This window comes from Papio anubis, chromosome 3, assembly GCF_008728515.1.
Source record: "Papio anubis isolate 15944 chromosome 3, Panubis1.0, whole genome shotgun sequence".
NCBI classification, from domain to species: Eukaryota; Metazoa; Chordata; class Mammalia; order Primates; family Cercopithecidae; genus Papio; species Papio anubis.
Window position 1 is genome coordinate 182706692 of NC_044978.1, and position 18880 is coordinate 182725571.

The 18880-nt window shown below is 55.1% G+C and overlaps 1 protein-coding gene and 1 long non-coding RNA gene across 3 annotated transcripts in view; one reads left to right on the top strand and one right to left on the bottom strand.

Annotated features, from left to right (window-relative positions):
* The window catches only part of ZFYVE28 (zinc finger FYVE-type containing 28), a 145523-nt gene extending 128673 nt beyond the window's left edge, over positions 1–16850 (top strand). The window contains exons 9-13 of one of the 2 annotated variants that reach the window (XM_003890889.5): positions 11786–11940; positions 12736–12852; positions 14682–14786; positions 15044–15147; positions 15600–16850. In XM_003890889.5, coding sequence (XP_003890938.2) covers positions 11786–11940; positions 12736–12852; positions 14682–14786; positions 15044–15147; positions 15600–15731 — 613 coding nt within the window. In that variant the 3' untranslated portion in view covers positions 15732–16850. The remainder of the gene's footprint in view (positions 1–11785; positions 11941–12735; positions 12853–14681; positions 14787–15043; positions 15148–15599) is intronic. The other variant, XM_031664780.1, reaches the window with a different exon arrangement.
* LOC103881873 lies at positions 16778–18837 on the bottom strand. The gene is made up of 3 exons (XR_002521909.2): positions 18631–18837; positions 17092–17380; positions 16778–16957 (listed from the first exon to the last, which is right to left on the bottom strand). It is a non-coding gene; the product is annotated as an uncharacterized LOC103881873 (long non-coding RNA).
* Positions 18838–18880: the final 43 nt, after the last annotated feature.

An 18880-nucleotide genomic window follows, 5' to 3' on the forward strand; every position in this document is an offset into this window, starting at 1 on the left:
GACCAAGCTAGTGCCTGCCTGTGGGGACCACAGGGACAGCAGCCTGGGCAGACCCCGGCCAGCTGACCAGGGCGGGGCAGCACTGAGATCCCAGCTTTGATTTCCCTCCCTCCCCACTGAGCTGTTTCCGGGATGGGCGCCTGCCCTCCTGGCCCGGGCCAGCCCTCCTTCCTGTCCCTCGGTTCTGTCCCTTGTTCTGGCCTGCAGTGGCAGCGGCCCTTCCGAGGATGCCCTGGTCACAGAGCAGCGTTTGTCTCCTTCTCAGTCCTAGCCTGTGCTCAACCCAGGGGCTATGGAGCTGCAGTCAGGAGCTGTGGTGAGAAGACCAACTTCCTTGGGAACACGAGTCACACAGGAAAACCATGAGAGAATGACTTTGCAAGGGGCTGGAGAGGAAAGGAAGCAGGAAGATTCCAGCCTATTCAGAATAAATTGGCTTACTTGCTGCTGGAAGTTACTAGGGCTGACACCAGTGCAAAGGCCTCGCAGCCATGGGGTCGGCGCCATGTGGGGTCAGCGCCACGCGTTAGTTCCCCCGGCTGCTGTGACAAAGCACTGTGAGCCAGGTGGGTTAAATCACGGGGGCATTTGTTGTCTTGCAGTCCTGGAGGCCAGAAGTCGAGATCAAGGTGTCAGCAGGGCTGGTTCCTCCTAGGGCTGTAAGTGAGAATCTGTCCCAGGCGGCCTTCCAGCCTCGGGGGGTTTGCTGGTCATCTTGGGTGTTCCTTGGCTTACAGAAGCATCACTCCAGCCCCCGCCTTCAGTCCATGTGGGGTTCTGCCCATGTGTGGGCCTGCACCCACATTTTCCCCATGGGTAAGGACACCAGTCAAGTTGGCTTAGGGTCTACCCTACTCCTGTATGACCTTATCTTAACTTTAGTTACACCTGCAATGACTCTATTTCCAAATAAGGTCACATTTTAAGGTACTGGGGTTTAGGACTTCAACATATGAGCTTGGTGGGGGGCCCCAGTTCAACCCCAAACAGTTCACTCGCGCCTCCCTGCTAAATCCTTGCCATGCTAGACTCTGAGGGCACATGCCAAGAAGCGGGGTCTACCTGCTGCTGGTTCCACTGTGGCCTGAGCCGAGCTGCTGTGACTTTGGCAGACAGTTCCAGAGCTGATTCCTGGAAGGGTGTCTCAGCCCTCCCTGATTCCAGGACTCACAAAGGAAGTCAAAGCCAGGCCTTATGCATTGCAGGCTCAGCCCCCTGGAGGTCTTTGTGGGGCACCATAAGAGGAGACAAGATGTCCCAGCAGGCTCCAACTCCTTTGGGGAACCAGAGGCATCCAGGACTGTGGGATTGTCCTGGGCTGGTGGCCAGTGTGACCAGGCAGCCAGTCCTTCACCTCTGACTCCTGGGAGGCTGTGCTCACCCCATCTCGGAATCCTGTTACTGAGGTCCTCTCCATCTCATTGGTGAAATCTCCACCAAAATGCTTCCTCTGCAAGCTGGGCTGTCCACCACTGTGCCCCGTCACGGTCTCCTCCTCCCCATCATGGTCTTCAAAGCCCCAGGCCAAGCATGGTGGCTTATACTTGTAATCTCAGTACTTTGGGAGGCTGAGGTTGGAGGATCGCGTGGGGCCCAGAGCTTGAGGTTACGGTGAGCCATGGTCATGCCACTGTGCTCCAGCCTGGGCGACACGGCCTTTATCACGATGGGAAATGGTCTCATTTCTGAACACTTGTTTCCAGGCTGGCTGACTCCCTCCACTGCATACACGCGTGAATCAGGTATTAGGTGGCCAGGTCCTCCGCAGCGAGCCTGAGCTGTCGATTGATGTCAATGAATGTGGATGCTGGGACTCCAAGAAAGAGAGCACCTGTGCTCTGTTCCTCAAACTCTTTTTCCCTCAAGTGTAGCCTACAGGAATTGCGTTCTGTGGAGCATCCTCTGGGGGCACTGACCAACAGGCCAAGGTCCGAACTGCCTGGCACACTCACAAGGCCCTCCCAGGGGGCCTCCACCTAGCCTCGACCGCTGCCTGGCCTCTCCCAGCATCACCAGGGGGTTCCCTACAGTCTGTGGGAACTTCCCACCTCTCAGCCTTCATTCAAGCTGTGCTCATGCTGCACCTTCCAGGAGCCCTCCCTGGCACTCCAGACTCTCTCCAGCCTGAGTGAGGAGTCTCCCCTCTGACCTCCCACAACAACATCCCTGATGGTTCCTCCGTTACACTTTCCATGTGTGTGATAATTAACTGTTCACCTATTGATCTCTGCCATCAAATCATGAGCTCCTAAGGGCTGAACTATGCGATTCCTGGATCATAGTTGGTGCTTAGTCCATGTTTGTAGAGCAGGTGGATGGATGGATGGATGGTGGTTAGATGGATGGGTGGATGGATGGTTGGATGGATGGATGGGTGAGTGGATGGATGGATGGATGGATGGATGGATGGCAAATGAATGAGTGGATGGGTGGATGGATGGATGGGTGGGTGGATGGGTGGATGGATGGATGGATGGATGGGTGGGTGGATGGGTGGATGGATGGATGGATGATTAGGTGGGTGGATGGATGGATGGATGGATGGATGGATGGATTGGTGGATGAATGGGTACATGGGTGGATAGATGGATGGATGATTAGGTGGGTGGATGGATGGATGGATGGATGGATGGATGGATTGGTGGATGAATGGATGGGTAGATGGATGGATAGGTAAATGTATGGATGGGTAAATGGATGTGTGAGTTGGTGGGTGGATGGATGGATGGATGGATGGATAGGTGGGTGATGGTTGGATGGATGGATGGGTGGCTGATGGGTGGATGGATGGATGGGTGGGTGGGTAGATGGGTGGGTGGATGAGTGGAAGATTGGATGGGTAGACAAATTGATGGGTGGACGGGTGGGTACATGAGTGAACAGATGGATGGATGATTAGATGGGTGGATGATAGGTGGTTGGGTGGGTGGATGGATGGATGGGATGGATGGATGGATGGATACATGGATTGGTGGATGAATGGGTGGGTGGATGGATGGATAGGTAAAGGTATGGATGGATAAATGGATGAGTGGAGGGATGATGGATGGATGGATGGATGGATGGATGGATGGATGGATGGATGGATGGATGGATGACGGCGGGCAGTAAAGAAATACCGTTTAGGAAGAAGGGTGGTTTATTAGTATGGATAGTAAACAGCAGCACGCATATCTGGCATAATGAACTTGCTTGGAGCTACTGAAAGAAATGAAAGTGGATGGAGTGGAGACAGAGTCTTGCTATGTTACCCAGGCTAGCCTTGAATTCCTGGGCTCAAGGGATCCTCCCGCCTCTGCCTCCCCGTAGCTGGGACTATACTCTGTTTTTCTCTTCATTAGCCTTTGCAAATGGTGTCAGGAGTTCAAAAATTAACCTATCTGATGTCACAATGAGAAACATCCTGTGATGCTATTAGTTTTTCCAAAGCTGACCTTCTCTTCTTTCACAGACTCCTAGAGGTTCAAGGTGGCAAAGTCCTGTCTTTCTGTTTGCATAGACATTTGCTAAATTCTTTTCTGCATCAGATTCATTTGGGCTTTGCTATTGTCTTTCTTTTCCATAGTAATTGGAATTAAAATTATAAGTTCAGTAAACTTCCCTCTTCTGCCGTATCCAATTGCTGAATTCAGGAGTGTTCCACGTTCCCAACATCTCAGAGCTCCCCTCACCGCTTTTCCCACCCCAGTGATGACATCAGCCATTTACCCTCCCTGTGTCCTGTCCAAGAGGAGCACGTTGGGAACTTGGCCCCTGCCCTGTGGCCTAACTGTGACACAGCTGAAGACACAGGCTGGTCAGCCTTTGGTATCGACGTGATCGTTCAGAATTGCACTGCCTTTCTTTACCAGAGAATGACATTTCACAGTAGTTCCAACCGAAGTGGGGCTGTTGCAGGGAGTTTGTGCTGCCTTCTGTAAGAGAGTGGCAGGAAGCAACACTCAGGCAGCTGGTGCGGGAGTGTCTAGCAGCTGCGGAAGGTGGCTGGACTTTTAGACACCCGGGTGAACGTGCTGAAGTGACGTTGATCCACTGACTTGAGAATGTCAGTGGCAAGGGTTCACACTCTGTGGTGAGACACAGGAAGCTGTTGGCAGGGTAGGTGCCCCTCACTCCTCCAGCCTCTGTCTTTCTGTGTCTTGAACTGTGGCCGTATCTCACCCGTACTGTTCCCTTCCTCACCACAGGGATGGACGTGCTGGGCACCAGCTCACTTCTCGGCTCTCTCTTGTTAATGTGTGCGGCTCCCCCAGTAGACTTGGCTTTCAGGGGACACATAGCGTCTGATCTACCCCTGGGGTCCTCCTCATGACCCTACCCTTTCTGTTCAGCAACTGGCCACAGGGGATCAACACCCTTCCACAGGCAGTGTTCCTGGGCCACTGGCATCCAAGCAGTGCCCCTGCTGTGGCTTGAATGTGGCCCCAAAGCTCGTGTGCTGGTAACTTGATCCCCACTGCAACAGCGTTGAGAGGTGGGACTTTTAAGAGGTGACTCAGTCATGAAGGCTTTGCCCTCCTGAGCGGATTGATGTTATTGCAGGAGTGGGTTTGTTATTGCCGCAGTGGGGTCCTTATAAAGGGTGAGCATGGCCCTCTTCCCCTCTCTCTTGCCCATGCGATGCCTTCCTCCATGCGATGACACAGCAAGAAGGCCCTCGTCAGATGGGGCCCCTCCACCTTGGGCTTCCCAGCCTCCAGACCGTGAGCCAAAAACATGTCTGTTCATTCTAAATTACCTAGACTGTGGTACTCTATAGCAGCAGGAAGCAAAGGAAGACACCCATCCACACGGCCTCAGGAATGGCTGACCCAGAAGGACCCAGGCTCACGCTCTCGGTGAAATCCTGGGTTCTACCTCCCCACTCTGCTCTCTTTTATCCCCTTGGCCCTTCCAAGCCCAGCAGTGCCTCATTGGTTTTTCTGCCTGCGACATCTCCGTACAGGGCTCCTTGGCTCTCTCTGTCCAGCCATTCCCCGCCCCGCGCCACCAGAGCTTCCAGCCCACCAGGGCAGGGAGGCAGGAGAGGGCCTTTCCTGTGGTAAGTGAAGGACGTCGGGGGGTGAGATGGCGGTGGGTGATCTGACCCACCCATGAGCAATCGGCCAGCCTTGGCCTGGCCTCGGTCTCAACCTGCTGGAAGAGGCCATTGTTCTTACGCCTCACTCAACCCTCTATTGAATGTCAGGGCCCTTCCCCTGATTTCTCACCTCCAGGGGTGCTTCAGCAGCAGGAGGCTTGTCCAGACAGCCTTCCCAGCTTCGGGGCGTGGTTCAAGGGGCTGGAGCTGTGGGACTGAATACTTCCCGAGGGCTTCTCCTTTCACAGGGAAACAGGTTCCTCGCCACAGGCAGGGCCCAAGGGTGCCATCTGCTGCCAGCAGGCACTTTCCTCTCTTCTTGAAATGGCATCTCTTCTGATCACAAAAGCAATACTTGATCCAAGAAGAGACTTTAGAAAATAATAATTTACCTGGAATCTTACTACTCAAGTAACTGTAAGATTAATGCCTTACCTGGAGTATCTTCCCCAATGAGTCATTTATATACAAAGGATGTCTCCAAGTTTTATTTTTATTATTTTAGTTATTTATTTTAAGAGACAGGGTCTTGCTCATTGCCCTGGCTGGAGTGGAGTGCAGTGGTGTCATCATAGCTCACTGTATCCTTGAACTCCTGGGCTCAAGCGATCCTCCCACCTCAGCCTCCAGAGTAGCTGGGACTACAGGTGCACACCATCATGCCTGGCTGATTTTTGTATTTTTTGTAGAGACAGGGGTCTTGTCATGTTGCCCAGACTGGTCTTGAACTCCTGGCCTCAAGTGATCCTCCCACCTCAGCCTCCCAATAAGTGTTGGGATCATAGGCATGAGCCACTACACCTGGCCTCTAATTTTTTTTTTTTTTCTTTTTTTGAGACAAAGTCTTGTTCTGTCGCCCAGGCTGGAGTGCAGTGGCATGATCTCTGCTCTCTGCAAGCTCCGCCTCCCGGGATCACGCCATTCTCCTGCCTCAGCCTCCCGAGTAGCTGGGATTACAAGCGCCCGCCACCACACCCGGGTAATTTTTTTTTTTTTTTTTTTTTTTTTTTTAGAGGGGGGGGGTTTTCACTTTGTTGGCCAGGATGGTCTCGATCTTCTGACCTCGTGATCCGCCCGCCTCGGCCTCCCAAAGTGCTGGGATTACAGGCGTGAGCCACCGCACCTGGCCTCTAATTTTTAAAATGCTACATTTTTCGTTTCATATTTTAACATTTCCAGTGAACTATCCTTCTGCAGATTCTTTCACCATATGGATATGACCTAATGTATTGAGTCAACCCACTGTCGATGGACAGCGAAACAGAAACAGCTTATGAGCTATTTCTTGCATATGAGTTTGCTGGGTGATTACAAGAAAAACATTCTCTTCTGTTGTTTGTTAGATGTACAGCTCAGTAATTTTTGGTACATCCACGAGGCTGTACAGCCAATATCACTGTCTAATTCAAAACATTTCCATCACCCCATAAAGAAAACCCCTCCCCGTTAGCAGTCACCCTGTTCCCCTCCCGTTTCAGCTGTTGCTGACCACAGATCTGCCTTCTGCCCCTATGTGGCATTTCTGCCCCTATGCCTATTCTAGACATTTCATGTGAATGGAATCAATCATACAGTATGTGATTTTTTTTTTTTTTTTTTTTGAGTCAGAGTCTCGCTCTGTCGCCCAGGCTGGAGTGCAGTGACTTGATCTCGGCTCACTGCAAGCTCCGCCTCCCGGGTTCACACCATTCTTCTGCCTCAGCCTCCCGAGTAGCTGGGACTACAGGTGCCCACCACCACACCCGGCTAATTTTTTGTATTTTTAGTAGAGACGGGGTTTCACCATGTTAGCCAGGATGGTCTCCATCTCCTGACCTCGTGATCCGCCCGCCTCGGCCTCCCAAAGTGCTAGGATTACAGGTGTGAGCCCCTGCGCCCGGCCGTAGTATGTGATCTTTTGTGACTGGCTTCCTTCAGTCAGCACGATGGGTGTGTTTTTGTTTTTGTTCTTTTAGATGGAATCTCTCTCTGTCGTCAGCCTAGAGTGCAATGGCGCGATCTCAGCGCACTGCAACCTCCGCCTCCCGGGTTCAAGCAATTCTCCTGCTCAGCCTCCCGGGTAGCTGGGATTACAGGCATGTGCCACCACGCCCAGCTAATTTTTGTATTTTCAGTAGAGACGGGGTTTCGCCATGTTGGCCAGGCTGGTCTCAAACTCCTGATGTCAAGTGATCCGCCCGCCTCAGCCTCCCACAGGGCTGGGATGATGCCATGGCGTTTTCAATGCTTGTCCACACGGAAGCATGTGTAAGGCTGCGTTCCTTTCTATGGCTGAAACGTATTCCGTTATATAGATAGACCACATTTTGTCTGTCCGTTCAACTGTTTTCTGAAGTGGCTGTGTCATTTTATATTCCCACAAGGAAGAGATGAGGATTCCAGTTCCTTTACGTCCTCACCTTCCTCACCACAACTTCATATTTTCTGGGTTTTTTTTTTTGGCGGGGGGACATTCTCATCATCCTAATAAATCAAATGGTATTTAATTGTAATTTTTTCGGCACATCCTGACTGACAGGGATGTTGGGCATCTGTTAATGTGTTTATTAGCTGTTTGTATATCTTCTTTGGAAAAATGTCTGTTCAAATCTATTTTCCATTTGTTCAGTACTTTGTTTTGTTTTGTTTTTTTTTTTGTCTTTTTGTTGTTGGATTGTAAGAGTTCTTTCTATATTGCAGATACTATGTCCTTATCAGACCCATGATTTGCAAAAATTATTCTGTGGGTTTTCTCTTCACTTTCTTGGTGGTGTCCTATGCAGCAGAAAGCCTTCAATTTGATGAAGTCCAGTTATGTGTTTTCTCTTTTGTTGCCCATGCTTTAGGTGCCCATGCTTTGTGGCCTAGCCCAACGCCACAAGTATTTACTCCGATATTTTCTTTTAAGAATTTTAAGCCTGGGCGTCATGGCTCACGCCTGTAATCCCACACTTTGGGAGGCCGAGGTGGGTGGATCGCGTGAGCCCAGGAGTTCAAGACCAGCCTGGGTGACATGGTGAAACCCCTTCTCCACTAAAAATGCAAAAATTAGCCGGGCATTATGGTGCATGCCTGTGGTCCCAGCTACTCGGAAGGCTGAGATGGGAGGCTTGCTTGAGCCCAGGGAAGTTGAAGCTGCAGTGAGCCATGACTGTGCCACTACACTCCAGCATGGGTGACAGAGTAAGACACCATCTCAAAAAAAAAAAAAAGAAAAAAAAAAAAAAAGAACCTTAGAGTTTTAGCTCTGACATCTACATATTTGATTCATTTTGAGTGAATTTTTGTATGTGGTATAAGGTCAGAGTTCAGCTTCATCCTTTTGCATGTGTGTCTCCAGTTTTCCAGCAGCGTTCGTTGAAGAGACTATCCTTTCCTCGTTGGGTGGTCTTGGCGCCCTTGCTGAGAATCCACTGCCCGTAAGCGTATGGGGTTCTTTGTGGACTCTCGGTCTCATTGGTCTGTATGTCGGTCCTATGCTGGTGCCATACAGTCTTGATTCCTGCTCTCTCATGCCACATTGCAGACCACAAGGGTGAGTCCTCCAACTTGTTTTTTTTCTTTTGGCTCTTCTGGGTCCCTTGAGTCATTTCCATATTAATTTTAGGATCAGGTTGTCAATTTCTGCAAGAAAAAAAGGCAGCCGACACTTCCGTATAGATTGCGTTGAATCTGTAGATTGATTTGGGGAGTGCTGTCTTCCGATCTGCGAACACGAGATGTCTTCCCATTTATGTAGGTCTTCTAATATTTTTCAACAATGTTTTGTTGTTTTCCGTGTATGATTCTTGTACTTCTTTTGTTAAATTTAGTCTAAGCATTTTAATCTTTTTTATGCTGTTGTAAAGGACTAAGGATTGTTTTCTTAATTTCACTTTCACTTTATTGCTACTATATCTAAACACAAGTGGTCTTTAAACAAAGCCTTTATTGATATATAACATACATACCACAAAATTCACCTTTCTAAAGCACATAGCTCAGTAGTTGTGGGTAATAACACCCCCGAGCCTTCTGCGTCGGGCGCCATGCCAATCCGGCCTTCTGCCACGTACTTGCCGCCTCCGTTCCCTTTCCTCTGCTCTCTCCCTGCCCCAATTCTTTTTTTTTTTTTCATGTTTTTAATTTTTTGTAAAATATATGTAGCATAAAGTTTACTATTTAGCCTTTCCTAAGCATACAATTTCATGGCATTGAACACACTCGGTGCTGTGCAACCGTCACCATCATCATCTCCGGAATGTCCTCATCTTCCCAAACTGAAACTGTTTCCCCATCACTCACTCCCCCCCACTCCCCAACCTCTGCCCACCCTGGCACCCACCGTTCTACTTCCTGTCTGTATGAACGTGATGGCTCTCAGGACCTCGTGTCAGGGACTCACGCAGGACTCATCCTTTGGTAGCTGGGTTATTTCACTCAGCATGATCTTGCCAACATTCATCCATGCTGTAGCCTAGATCCGAATTTCCTTCCTTTTTAAGGCTGAATAATATTCTGTTGTATGGATGGACCACATTTGGTTTACCCACGCCTCTGCCAACAGACACCTGGGTTGCTGCCATCTCTTGGCTGTTATGAACGTGGGTGTGCAAGTATCTGAGTTCCAAATTTCAGTTCCTTTGGGTAAGGCTCTGATGAGGCTGGGGGTACTGAGTGGAAGCTGACATCCCGGACAGTGAAGGCCCCTCCCTTGCTCAGCTCCCAGGGCAGAGGACAGCAAGGCCCACACCCCCAAGTTGAAGGTAGGGGCTTCGTCTGTGGAACCTGGACCACCTGGGAGGGGAGAGCCATGGAGCATTGTTGGGGTCCCAGCAGAGGGTTCCGTCCCATGGACCCAGGCCCCCCAAGCCTCCCACTGTGCCCCCACGTTCCGGTCAATATTCAGCTTGTTAGCACATCCCCATGAGGGAGGGGGCCCCGAGCAGCTCCGGGGACTCTTCCAGCCTCCTCCCCGCATCTGCCGCAGCTCGCTACCCTGAATTCTCACGTGTGTCATGCCTCTGTGCTTCTGCAGGGTTTACGTCACGAGGCTGTGTCCCTAAATTAGATACCAGGCAGTTCTGCGTGTTTCCCACGGTGTGTGAAAGCACTCACGCCATGCGGGATTCGCGCACGTTGGCGGGGCCGTGGCTGGCTGGCCTCCGCCTCCGTGGCCTCTGCCGGTGAGTGATTAGATCACCATGGGTCTTCCATTCCGTTGCCGGCGATCCTGTCCTGCGTTTCACTGGAAACCCCAGCACTGCGTCTAAGACCGTGCATCTCTGCAGACAGACTCAGACGCACGTTTCCAGTGTGTGCCAGCAACAGAGGCCACCGGGCTCCGGAGCGTAGACAGCCCTGGTTTTACTGAAATGGTGCGAACATTTTTTCTGAAGTGCCTGCACCAGCTGACACTCCCACCCGCAAGGTGAAGGCTCCTGTTGTTCCACCCACACTCTTCTTATTTTTGCGCAGGTCACATTTGGGGCAAGGCTCGGCATGAGACACGGCCAGATAAATGAGCCAAGCCCTCCAAAAGAGGCTGCGCAGGATGCCAATGGCAACCGAAAAAAATTATCCGAATATTTCTAGGTAGAGAAAAGATTTTGCATCCCTGAAACAACAGTTAACAGCAGTAAATTTAAAACTTGATAGCAGGAATTTAAAAGTCAAGAGCAAAATTAGAAGAACGAGTTGGGGGAAATTTCCCAGAAAATGGGACAAAAAGATATGATAGGAGATAAATTATTTTAAAATGAGAGGGCCAGTGGGTGCACCCCTAGAGTTGGGCGAGGTGAACCCCCTAAGTTAGTACAGGCCCAGCTGTGAATGATTTATAGGGTCATCATGGAACCCCTGAACAGCAAATCTGGTAAAAGCTGAGGACGCAGCTGCTGGGAAGATGGAGACGGGAAGTGTAGGTGGGGGCGGGGGATCCTATATTCGTTTCTTGAGGCTGCTGTCACCACAGACTGGCCTGAGCCCTAGAAACTGTCTCACAGTCGGAGGCCAGAAGTGCAAACTCTGGCAGAGCCTCCCTCCATCCGCAGGCTCCAGGGCAGGCTCCTCCCACCTCTCCCAGCTTCTGGGGACTCCAGGTGTTCCTTGGGTTGGGGCCGCGTCTCCGGTCTCGGCCTCTGTGGTCACATGGGCTCTCCTGCCCTCTGTGTCTGTGTCCTCTTCTGCCTCTTATAAAGACTCTTGTCATTGGACTTATGGCCCATCCGGATCATTCAGGACAATCTCTTCATCTCCAGATGCTTCACTTAATTACTCCTGCTGAGACCCCTTTTCCAAATGAGGTCATGGTCACAGGTTTCAGGGGCTAGGGTGAGAGGAGATATTTGTGGGGGCTGCCTGACACTCAGGCCGTTAGAAAAGGTGTGAAAGGTGAGTTGACGTTTCCATAGGGGAAGCCGGTTGATATTAAGCCAGGAGTGCAGCCTCCGTGGGTGAGTCGCCACCAGCTGTCAATTCCAGGAGGCCCAGCAGAAATCAAAGACCCAGAACAGGCCTGGGACTGGCTCAGAGCCCTGTTGCACCACCTGGCGTACGTGGTGAGCGTGTTACACTGAGGACGTTTTAGGTGAAGTTATAGGGAAGTTGTGTATCTGGGCAACAGATACACGCCTGTGGGGTGGGTGTCTGCGAGGACACAGACTTTTGTCTTGACCAGTGACCTTCAGGCTCCACAGCCCCTCACCGTGCCCCACCCCACATGCTGGTGTCTCCTTCTCCATGCAGCAGCTCCGCGGCTGGGTCCTGCTCCTCAGACCAGATGGGGCCAGAGGTGGCCCCAGCAGCCACGCATGTCGCTCCACAGGCCACAAGAGAGAAGATCCGGTCCAGGTTCCACGGCAGCCACGACCTCATCCACCGCCTGTTCGTCTGCATTTCAGGTGCCGTGTCGGGGCCTGGGACCGGTGTATGGCTTGAGGACACATGGGCTGCACTTAAGGGGAGGTCAGGCGGGGCGTGCACAGCCTCCCCCTCACTTTCCTGTGAACGGCAGCCCACTCTGCCCCTAAGGAGCAAGCACTCCTGTTCATGGAGAAGGCTGGACTGACCCCACACAGGCAGGAGGAGGAGGGGATCTGCAGGTGAGGGTGGGAGGCATTTTCGTCCAGGGAGTGGCGGCGGGGGCAGTGGGGTGGGGGGCAGAAGAGCCAGGCACTAGGCACCACCTCTGGACAGGGTCCACCCTGGGCTCCCAACCACGTAGGCTGCTTGGGGGCTGTGCCTGCTGGAGGAGAACATGCTTTGCAGGTAGACACATCTGGATGCCTGAGTGGCTGTGACAGTCACAAGCACTGGCCTGGGGGTGGGCACAGGGCAGGGGCTCTGTAAGTGTCCCTTAGTGCATGGCCCGGCCAGCTTAGTGGTGATGGCTGTGACCTGTGCATAAAAGGCGTGAATGTCAGTGGCAGACCAACTGTGGCAGGGCTGTCTGTCTGGTCCTCTCCCTTCCCCTGCTTTCTTTTGACTCCCGAGTTTTTATTCTTGTCAAGGGAATCCTGCCCCAAGGGGGTGGGCCGCCTCCTTCCCTGGCTGATCCGCCTCCTTCCCTGGCTGATCTGAGAACACACTGGCCTGGGCTGTGAGCTCTGGCTGGGTCCGCCCAGCCTGCAGCACCAACCTCCACAGTTCCTTCCATCTGTCCTTCTGTTGCTGTTACTGTGGTCTTCCTCCCTCAGGTGTGGCTGACCAGCTACAGACGAACTATGCCAGTGACCTGAGAAGTATTCTTAAAACACTGTTTGAGGTCATGGCCACCAAGCCCGAAACAGACGACAAGGAAAAGTTGAGGAAGGGTGAGTGCCCACTCAGGACGGGCTCTGAGGCCTGCACTGGTGGCCATGTCCCTGCCCACAGGGAGGGGGTACTCAGAAATCTATACCTTCTGGCCCTGGGCAAGCAATCATTGAGCCCAGGGTCCCATGACCTCCGCACTCCAAATGTGCCAGGCTGCCCTGCCTGCTTGGGAAGCCAAGGGGCACAGCAGCAGGCCCAGGAAGTGCCCAGGAAGACACTCCACCCCTGCAAATGAGCAGATGGGCAAGGGCCCCTGGCTCGTGCCCACAGCCCTGGCTACTGTCCCCTGCACGTGTGGCAGCAAGGTGACTTCACTTCTGGCTCTGATGGAGGCTGGGAGAGCCCAAACCCTCCCTCTTGAGGATGAGACTCAGCTGTGGTGCCGCGTCACTTCTACCGAATGCTGCCTCTCAGAGCAGCTCGAGGCAGCCCTCCCTGAACCCACCTCCCTATGGGGGTGGAAAGGAGTCCACTGCTGCCCATGAGCTGCTGAGGTGTCACACACGCTGACACAGCACAAGCACACAGGCGGCTCTCACAGTCACATTCACACACAGGCACGTGCACACACATGTGCACACATGTACTCATGCATACCCACACCATGCACACACACGTACACCCATGTGCACATACGCTTCCACTCACACGTGCACACATGTACTCATGCATACCCACACCCATGCACACACATACCCACATGCACACACACACACGTGCACATACGCTCCCACCCACACGTGCACACATGTACTCATGCACACACCCACACACACACATGCACAGATGTGCACACATGCTCCCACTCACATGTACTCATGCATACCCACGCCCATGCACACACACCCATGTACACCCACGCACACGTGCACATACGCTCCCACTCACACGCACACGTACTCATGTATACCCACACCCATGCACACACACCCACACACACGCACACATGGGCACATATGCTCCCACTCACACGTGCACACATGTACTCATGTACACACCCCCACACACACATGCACAGATGTGCACATACGCTCCCACTCACATGTGCACATGTACTCATGCATACCCACGCCCATACACACACACCCATGCACACCCACGCACACATGTGCACATACGCTCCCACTCACACAGTGCACACATTATCTGGGAGGGAGAAGGCGTCAGGGCAGGGACTGGTTAGGCACAGGGAGGGATCCAGGGCAGGAAAGGAGACTAAGCCCCTGCTTGCCATGCCTGGTGCTCTGGTGCTGAGCTGAGGCACTTTTCCAGCAGAGCCGCCCCTCACCACAGGGGCTTCTGCTCATGGGTGTCCGGGCACATGGGGCAGCCCGCCTGGTCCTGGAGCCCTGGCCCAGCAGGGCATACCCTTGCCAGCAGGGAGGAGCCCGTGTGCCGACCCAGCTCTGCCTTGCAGCATCCACACTGCCAGGCTGCATTCTACCAGGGAGGTTGGCAGGGCTGCCTTCTGGAAATCATGATTCAGAGACGGCAGGTGACGCCCTGTTCTGCACACAGAGGTTGTGAGCTGGAGTCCTGGCCACACATGTGCCATGCAGGGGCCCCAGGGCTGGATGCCCCTATCAGGGGCAGCAGCCACAGGCTTCTGGGCCCCCATGCTGTGCAAAGGAGAGGCCCCTGCTCAGGAAGACCCCCAGCCAGGACCAGCGCCCACCCTGCTGTGGTGCCACCTGCCATGAGACTGCCAGTGGGCTTGGGGAGCTGCCCCACTGCTGGAAGCCCCCAGCTGTGCCCAGCAGGTGCAGGTGACCCGGCATCGATTCCCCGCCTCCCTCACCACACCCCGACGACCCTCCTTCTCCACCAGTCACCCAGACTCTGCGGAGTGCGGCCTTGGAGGACTGTGCACTGTGCCAGGAGACCCTGTCATCCTCTGAACTGGCAGCCAAGACCCGCGACGGGGACTTCGAAGGTGTGTGGGAGGGTCTGGGCCAGGACACTGCACCAGACACCAGTGAGGGCTGTAGGAGCCAGGGGAGCCTTCCTCCTGGGGTAGGGCTGCAGGCCACCCGGTCTGGGCATGTGGGAGCTGGGAGACTGCCCTGGGAGGCTGGCTGGAGGCCAGGCAGCTTGGCAGTCTGGGAAGGAGGGCCCAGCGCGGGGTGAGGGTCCCGGCCCAGCCCACCTGCCCCTGCCGTTGCTGATGTGACGCTGCTGTTGTTGTGACAGACCCCCCGGAGTGGGTGCCAGATGAGGCCTGTGGCTTCTGCATGGCGTGCAAAGCGCCCTTCACCGTCATCCGCCGGAAGCACCACTGCCGCAGCTGCGGGAAGGTGGGTGCGGCCCCACGCACGGAGGGTCCCCCAGCATCCAGGGGCTTCCACGGACACAGCCTGAGGTCTGGAAGTCAGGACCGATGCCCAAGGCGGCCGGCGAGGCCTGTGGGGTCTTGTGCAGAGGCTCCTGGAGGTCCTGGGCCCTGCTCTGACTAGGCATTTGACCACGGGGACCTGGATGGTGCCCATGTCCAGTCCCAGCTGCTGCAGAGCCAGCCACAGGGAGGGGACAGCGAGTGTGAACAGGAGGCTGCAGCAGCCTTGGTGCAGGATGTGGGCCCCTCATAGAGCCCAGCCTCCTGAAGGTCACAACCCCTGGCACCCAGGGCCGGGCAGTCTCCACCCACCAACGCGGCCTGAGCTGGGTGGGCAGGTGTGTGGGAGGGTGAGGAGTCAGCGTGGGTGGGGCTGGCCTGCTGCAGACCCTCACTGCCCCAACCCCATTCCAGATCTTCTGCTCGCGCTGCTCCTCGCACTCAGCACCACTGCCCCGCTACGGGCAGGTGAAGCCAGTCCGAGTGTGCACCCACTGCTACATGTTCCACGTCACGCCCTTCTACAGCGACAAGGCCGGCCTGTGACGTGGCGCCAGGGCAGCCCCAACCCACCCGGGCCAGGAACCCCCAGGAAGGTGGGGCCACGCTGCAGGCGATCTCACTGAGTCTCATGAGGCTGCTGCCCCTGCTGCTGCAGGGCCGCCCAGACCTCTAGAACATCCAGAGCCTCTGTCTCGCCCATCCTGGCCTCCCCGCAGGGACCCCGGGCCAGCTGCAGGGGCCAACAGGAGGTCAGCTTTGCCCAGCAGGGGACCCGGAGGAGCCTGGTAGCTGCCTCAGGGCAGGGTGCCTGGCGGAGAAGGGCTGGGCCCTCCCACTGGTCCCTCGGAGCTCCGCTGGGGCTGTGGGAATCGGGGTGGGTGACAGAGCTGTACAAGAGTGGGGCCACTCTGCCGCCTCTGCTGTTGTGGTGAATCTGGAAGCCAGAGCAAGGGCCACTCCACAGCCTCTGCGGCACAGCAGGGCTCCCCATGTGCCTCCCATACCCAAAATGCAGGCTGCCCATTCTCCCCAACAGCTGCCCACCTCGTTCCCCAGCCCTCACCCCTCACCATCCTTCCTCAGGACTTGACAACATGCATCTCATTTCTTCTTGGAGTGGGGAGATGCGGGAAGCTGACCTAGTGGTCCTCTAAGCGGGCAGGGTGCTCCTGGTGTCTGCTCACCACTGTCCCCCTGCTGATGGCGTGGGGGTCTGACCAGGCACTGACACCGCAGGCAGACGTTGCTCGGGGCCTTGGGCCGGGCTTACCAGTCAGCCAGGACGCCTGGGGCCGCCAGCTCGGCCACCACTTCCCCTTCCCTCTGCACCCTCTGGAACCCTGGCCCAATTCCTCAGACCCCAAAGTGGCCTGGGACCCAAGCTGCCGCAGCTGAGTGGCCCCAGCAGACACCTCCTCAGGCTTAAATCTCAGGCTTCACATTGCAATGACGATTGCAGTTTTATTTTTGGAGATGACACACCTACTGCTTCTTTTCTAGGATAAAATCTAATTACTATTTACCGGTGGAGTACACATGCATAGAAACGGCTTCTGTCGGGGGGAGAGTATATAATGGAAGAAATATTATGTACTGAGATTATATTTATTTTCTAAATGCTGTAATTTGAAGCCATTTCCATAAATCTATTTAAGGATTGCACACGCTCTCCTTTCTTCCGTGAATGCGGATCTTTTTTCTCTGTCTGGAAAGCGATGGTGTTGGTGCTAATATGCATTCTCCTCTAAGAAACTGGAGGCTCCTGGACTCTTAGGACAATTGAAGGGCGGGACTTGGCTCCTACCAGCCCTCAGGAGCGGTGGCCACCCCCTGCTTCCTACAGGCTCCTTCCCACCTTCCAGGGCTCTGCCCCCGCGAGGCCCGTCCCCACCTGCCCATCTACCTGCCCAGCTCCTCTTCTCACAGGCGCCTTCCGCTCAGCCCCCTGGCCTGTGGGGGGCAGGGTTAGTGCTCGTGGCCACCCCGACTTGGGGCCTGCCCCACCTGGTGGCCCTGGTTGCAGGGCTGCTCACGGCCAGAGCGGCTGCCTTCTGGAGTGTCCTGGAGAGAACTCGGGAGGATGGCCGCAGCCCGGGTTGCCTTGACAATGGGCCTGTGCCCACGGGCCTCGGGTACCCTGTCTTTTGGAGGTGGGCACCGGTGGGTGGGCAGATACTAGGGGTGCTTTCTTTCTGCCAAGGGAGAAAGTGTTTTGGAATGTGGGGCCCCGCCTGAGCAGTGCTGAGTTATTTGGGAGCAGAGGAGAAGGGACATTGGGGGACTCTGAGATGGACTGCCTGCCCCCACACCCACCCCAGTGGACAGCTGTGCTACACGAAGCTGCACCGCATCCCTTGGCTCCTCACAGACACCCGTGGTGGCCGCCTTCTGGGCTAAGGCAAGGGGGTCCTCCTCGTCCACCAGGTCAGTAGTGGCAGAGGGAGCAGAGACCAAGAAGAAGGGTCTTCCCCTCAGAGGTCTGGATGTGGCCTGTGTCCCTGGCAGCCCTCCAGGCCAGCCTTGGCCTGCCTTGTGCAGCAGAGCTGCCCTACAGGAAAGCCTGGGGCTGCAGGATCCCCCCAAAAAGGGTGACCAATTTTCTTGTTCCCCCGGGAATGAGAGGTTTCCTGGGCTGCGGGACTTTCCATACTAAAGGCAGGACATGTGGTCACCACCCACCCATGGGGCTATTCCCACCCCAAGGGCAGAGCCAGGACCTGGGGGTGAGAGGGGCTGGGCCAAGGCAGAACCAGCTCTGGAAGGCTCTAGAAGGGAAGACTTGTCACCCACCCACAGATGGGGCTGGGGACTGCAGTCTCTGGGTTGGCAGCAGGAGAGTGCCATGGGATCTGGCTGTGGGGTCATCCCCTGTGAGCCTCAGTTTCCCCACCATCACTGCTGTTGTTTCCTGAGCAGGGCTGTCTCCTCTCCCCACAACAGCCCTTCGAGGGAGCAGCATCCCCGTGTTGTAGATGGGGAAACTGAGGCTCAAGATGGTCTGTAAGTGATAGAACTGGGTTGTGGGCATCTAGGAGGGTCTCCAAGAGGCAGACACAGAAGTTCCTGTGATGGGAGGTGCTCCAGGAAGCACTGGCCATGGCCGATGGTGCCTGGATGGTGTCTGGAGGCCATTTCCAGGGAAGGCTGCTGCGGAGGCAGGGACGTCCCCACCCCTGAGCACCCGGGTTCCTAGTCCCAGCAGCTGGAGAAAGGCTGGGGCTGCCTGGGCCAGCGCTCCCTGCACTGCCCACGCTATGCACAGGGCTGGGAGGATCCCCCGAGCTTGCTGTGTCCAAGGGGCTCAGGAGGAAGCCTGGGGCAGAGAGACCATCGCCACACCTGATCTTGGGGAGGTGGGACGAGGTGGGGGAGAAGGGAGAAACCCCACCCTGTCCTGCCCTGCCCACTGCAGGCTAAGGCGTCTCCCGAGGCCCTCACCCACCTGCACTGTGGTGGGTCCCCTGCTGCTCATCTGTCCAGTGGCCCTTCCTCAGGCGGCAAGCTCCTCACCCGCACTGGCTGTGCTGGTTCCTGGGCCGAGTGGAGATAAGGAGGCCGTGAACAAAGGGGCAGGTGGCTCTGGGGAGGCCTGGGGCGAGAATGCAGGGAGGCTCAGAAGTGGTGGGTGTCCTTGCTGGGCCAGGGAGCGGGTCTGAGGCAGGGACCGTCCCCTCCCCTCCTGTGGTCCAGGC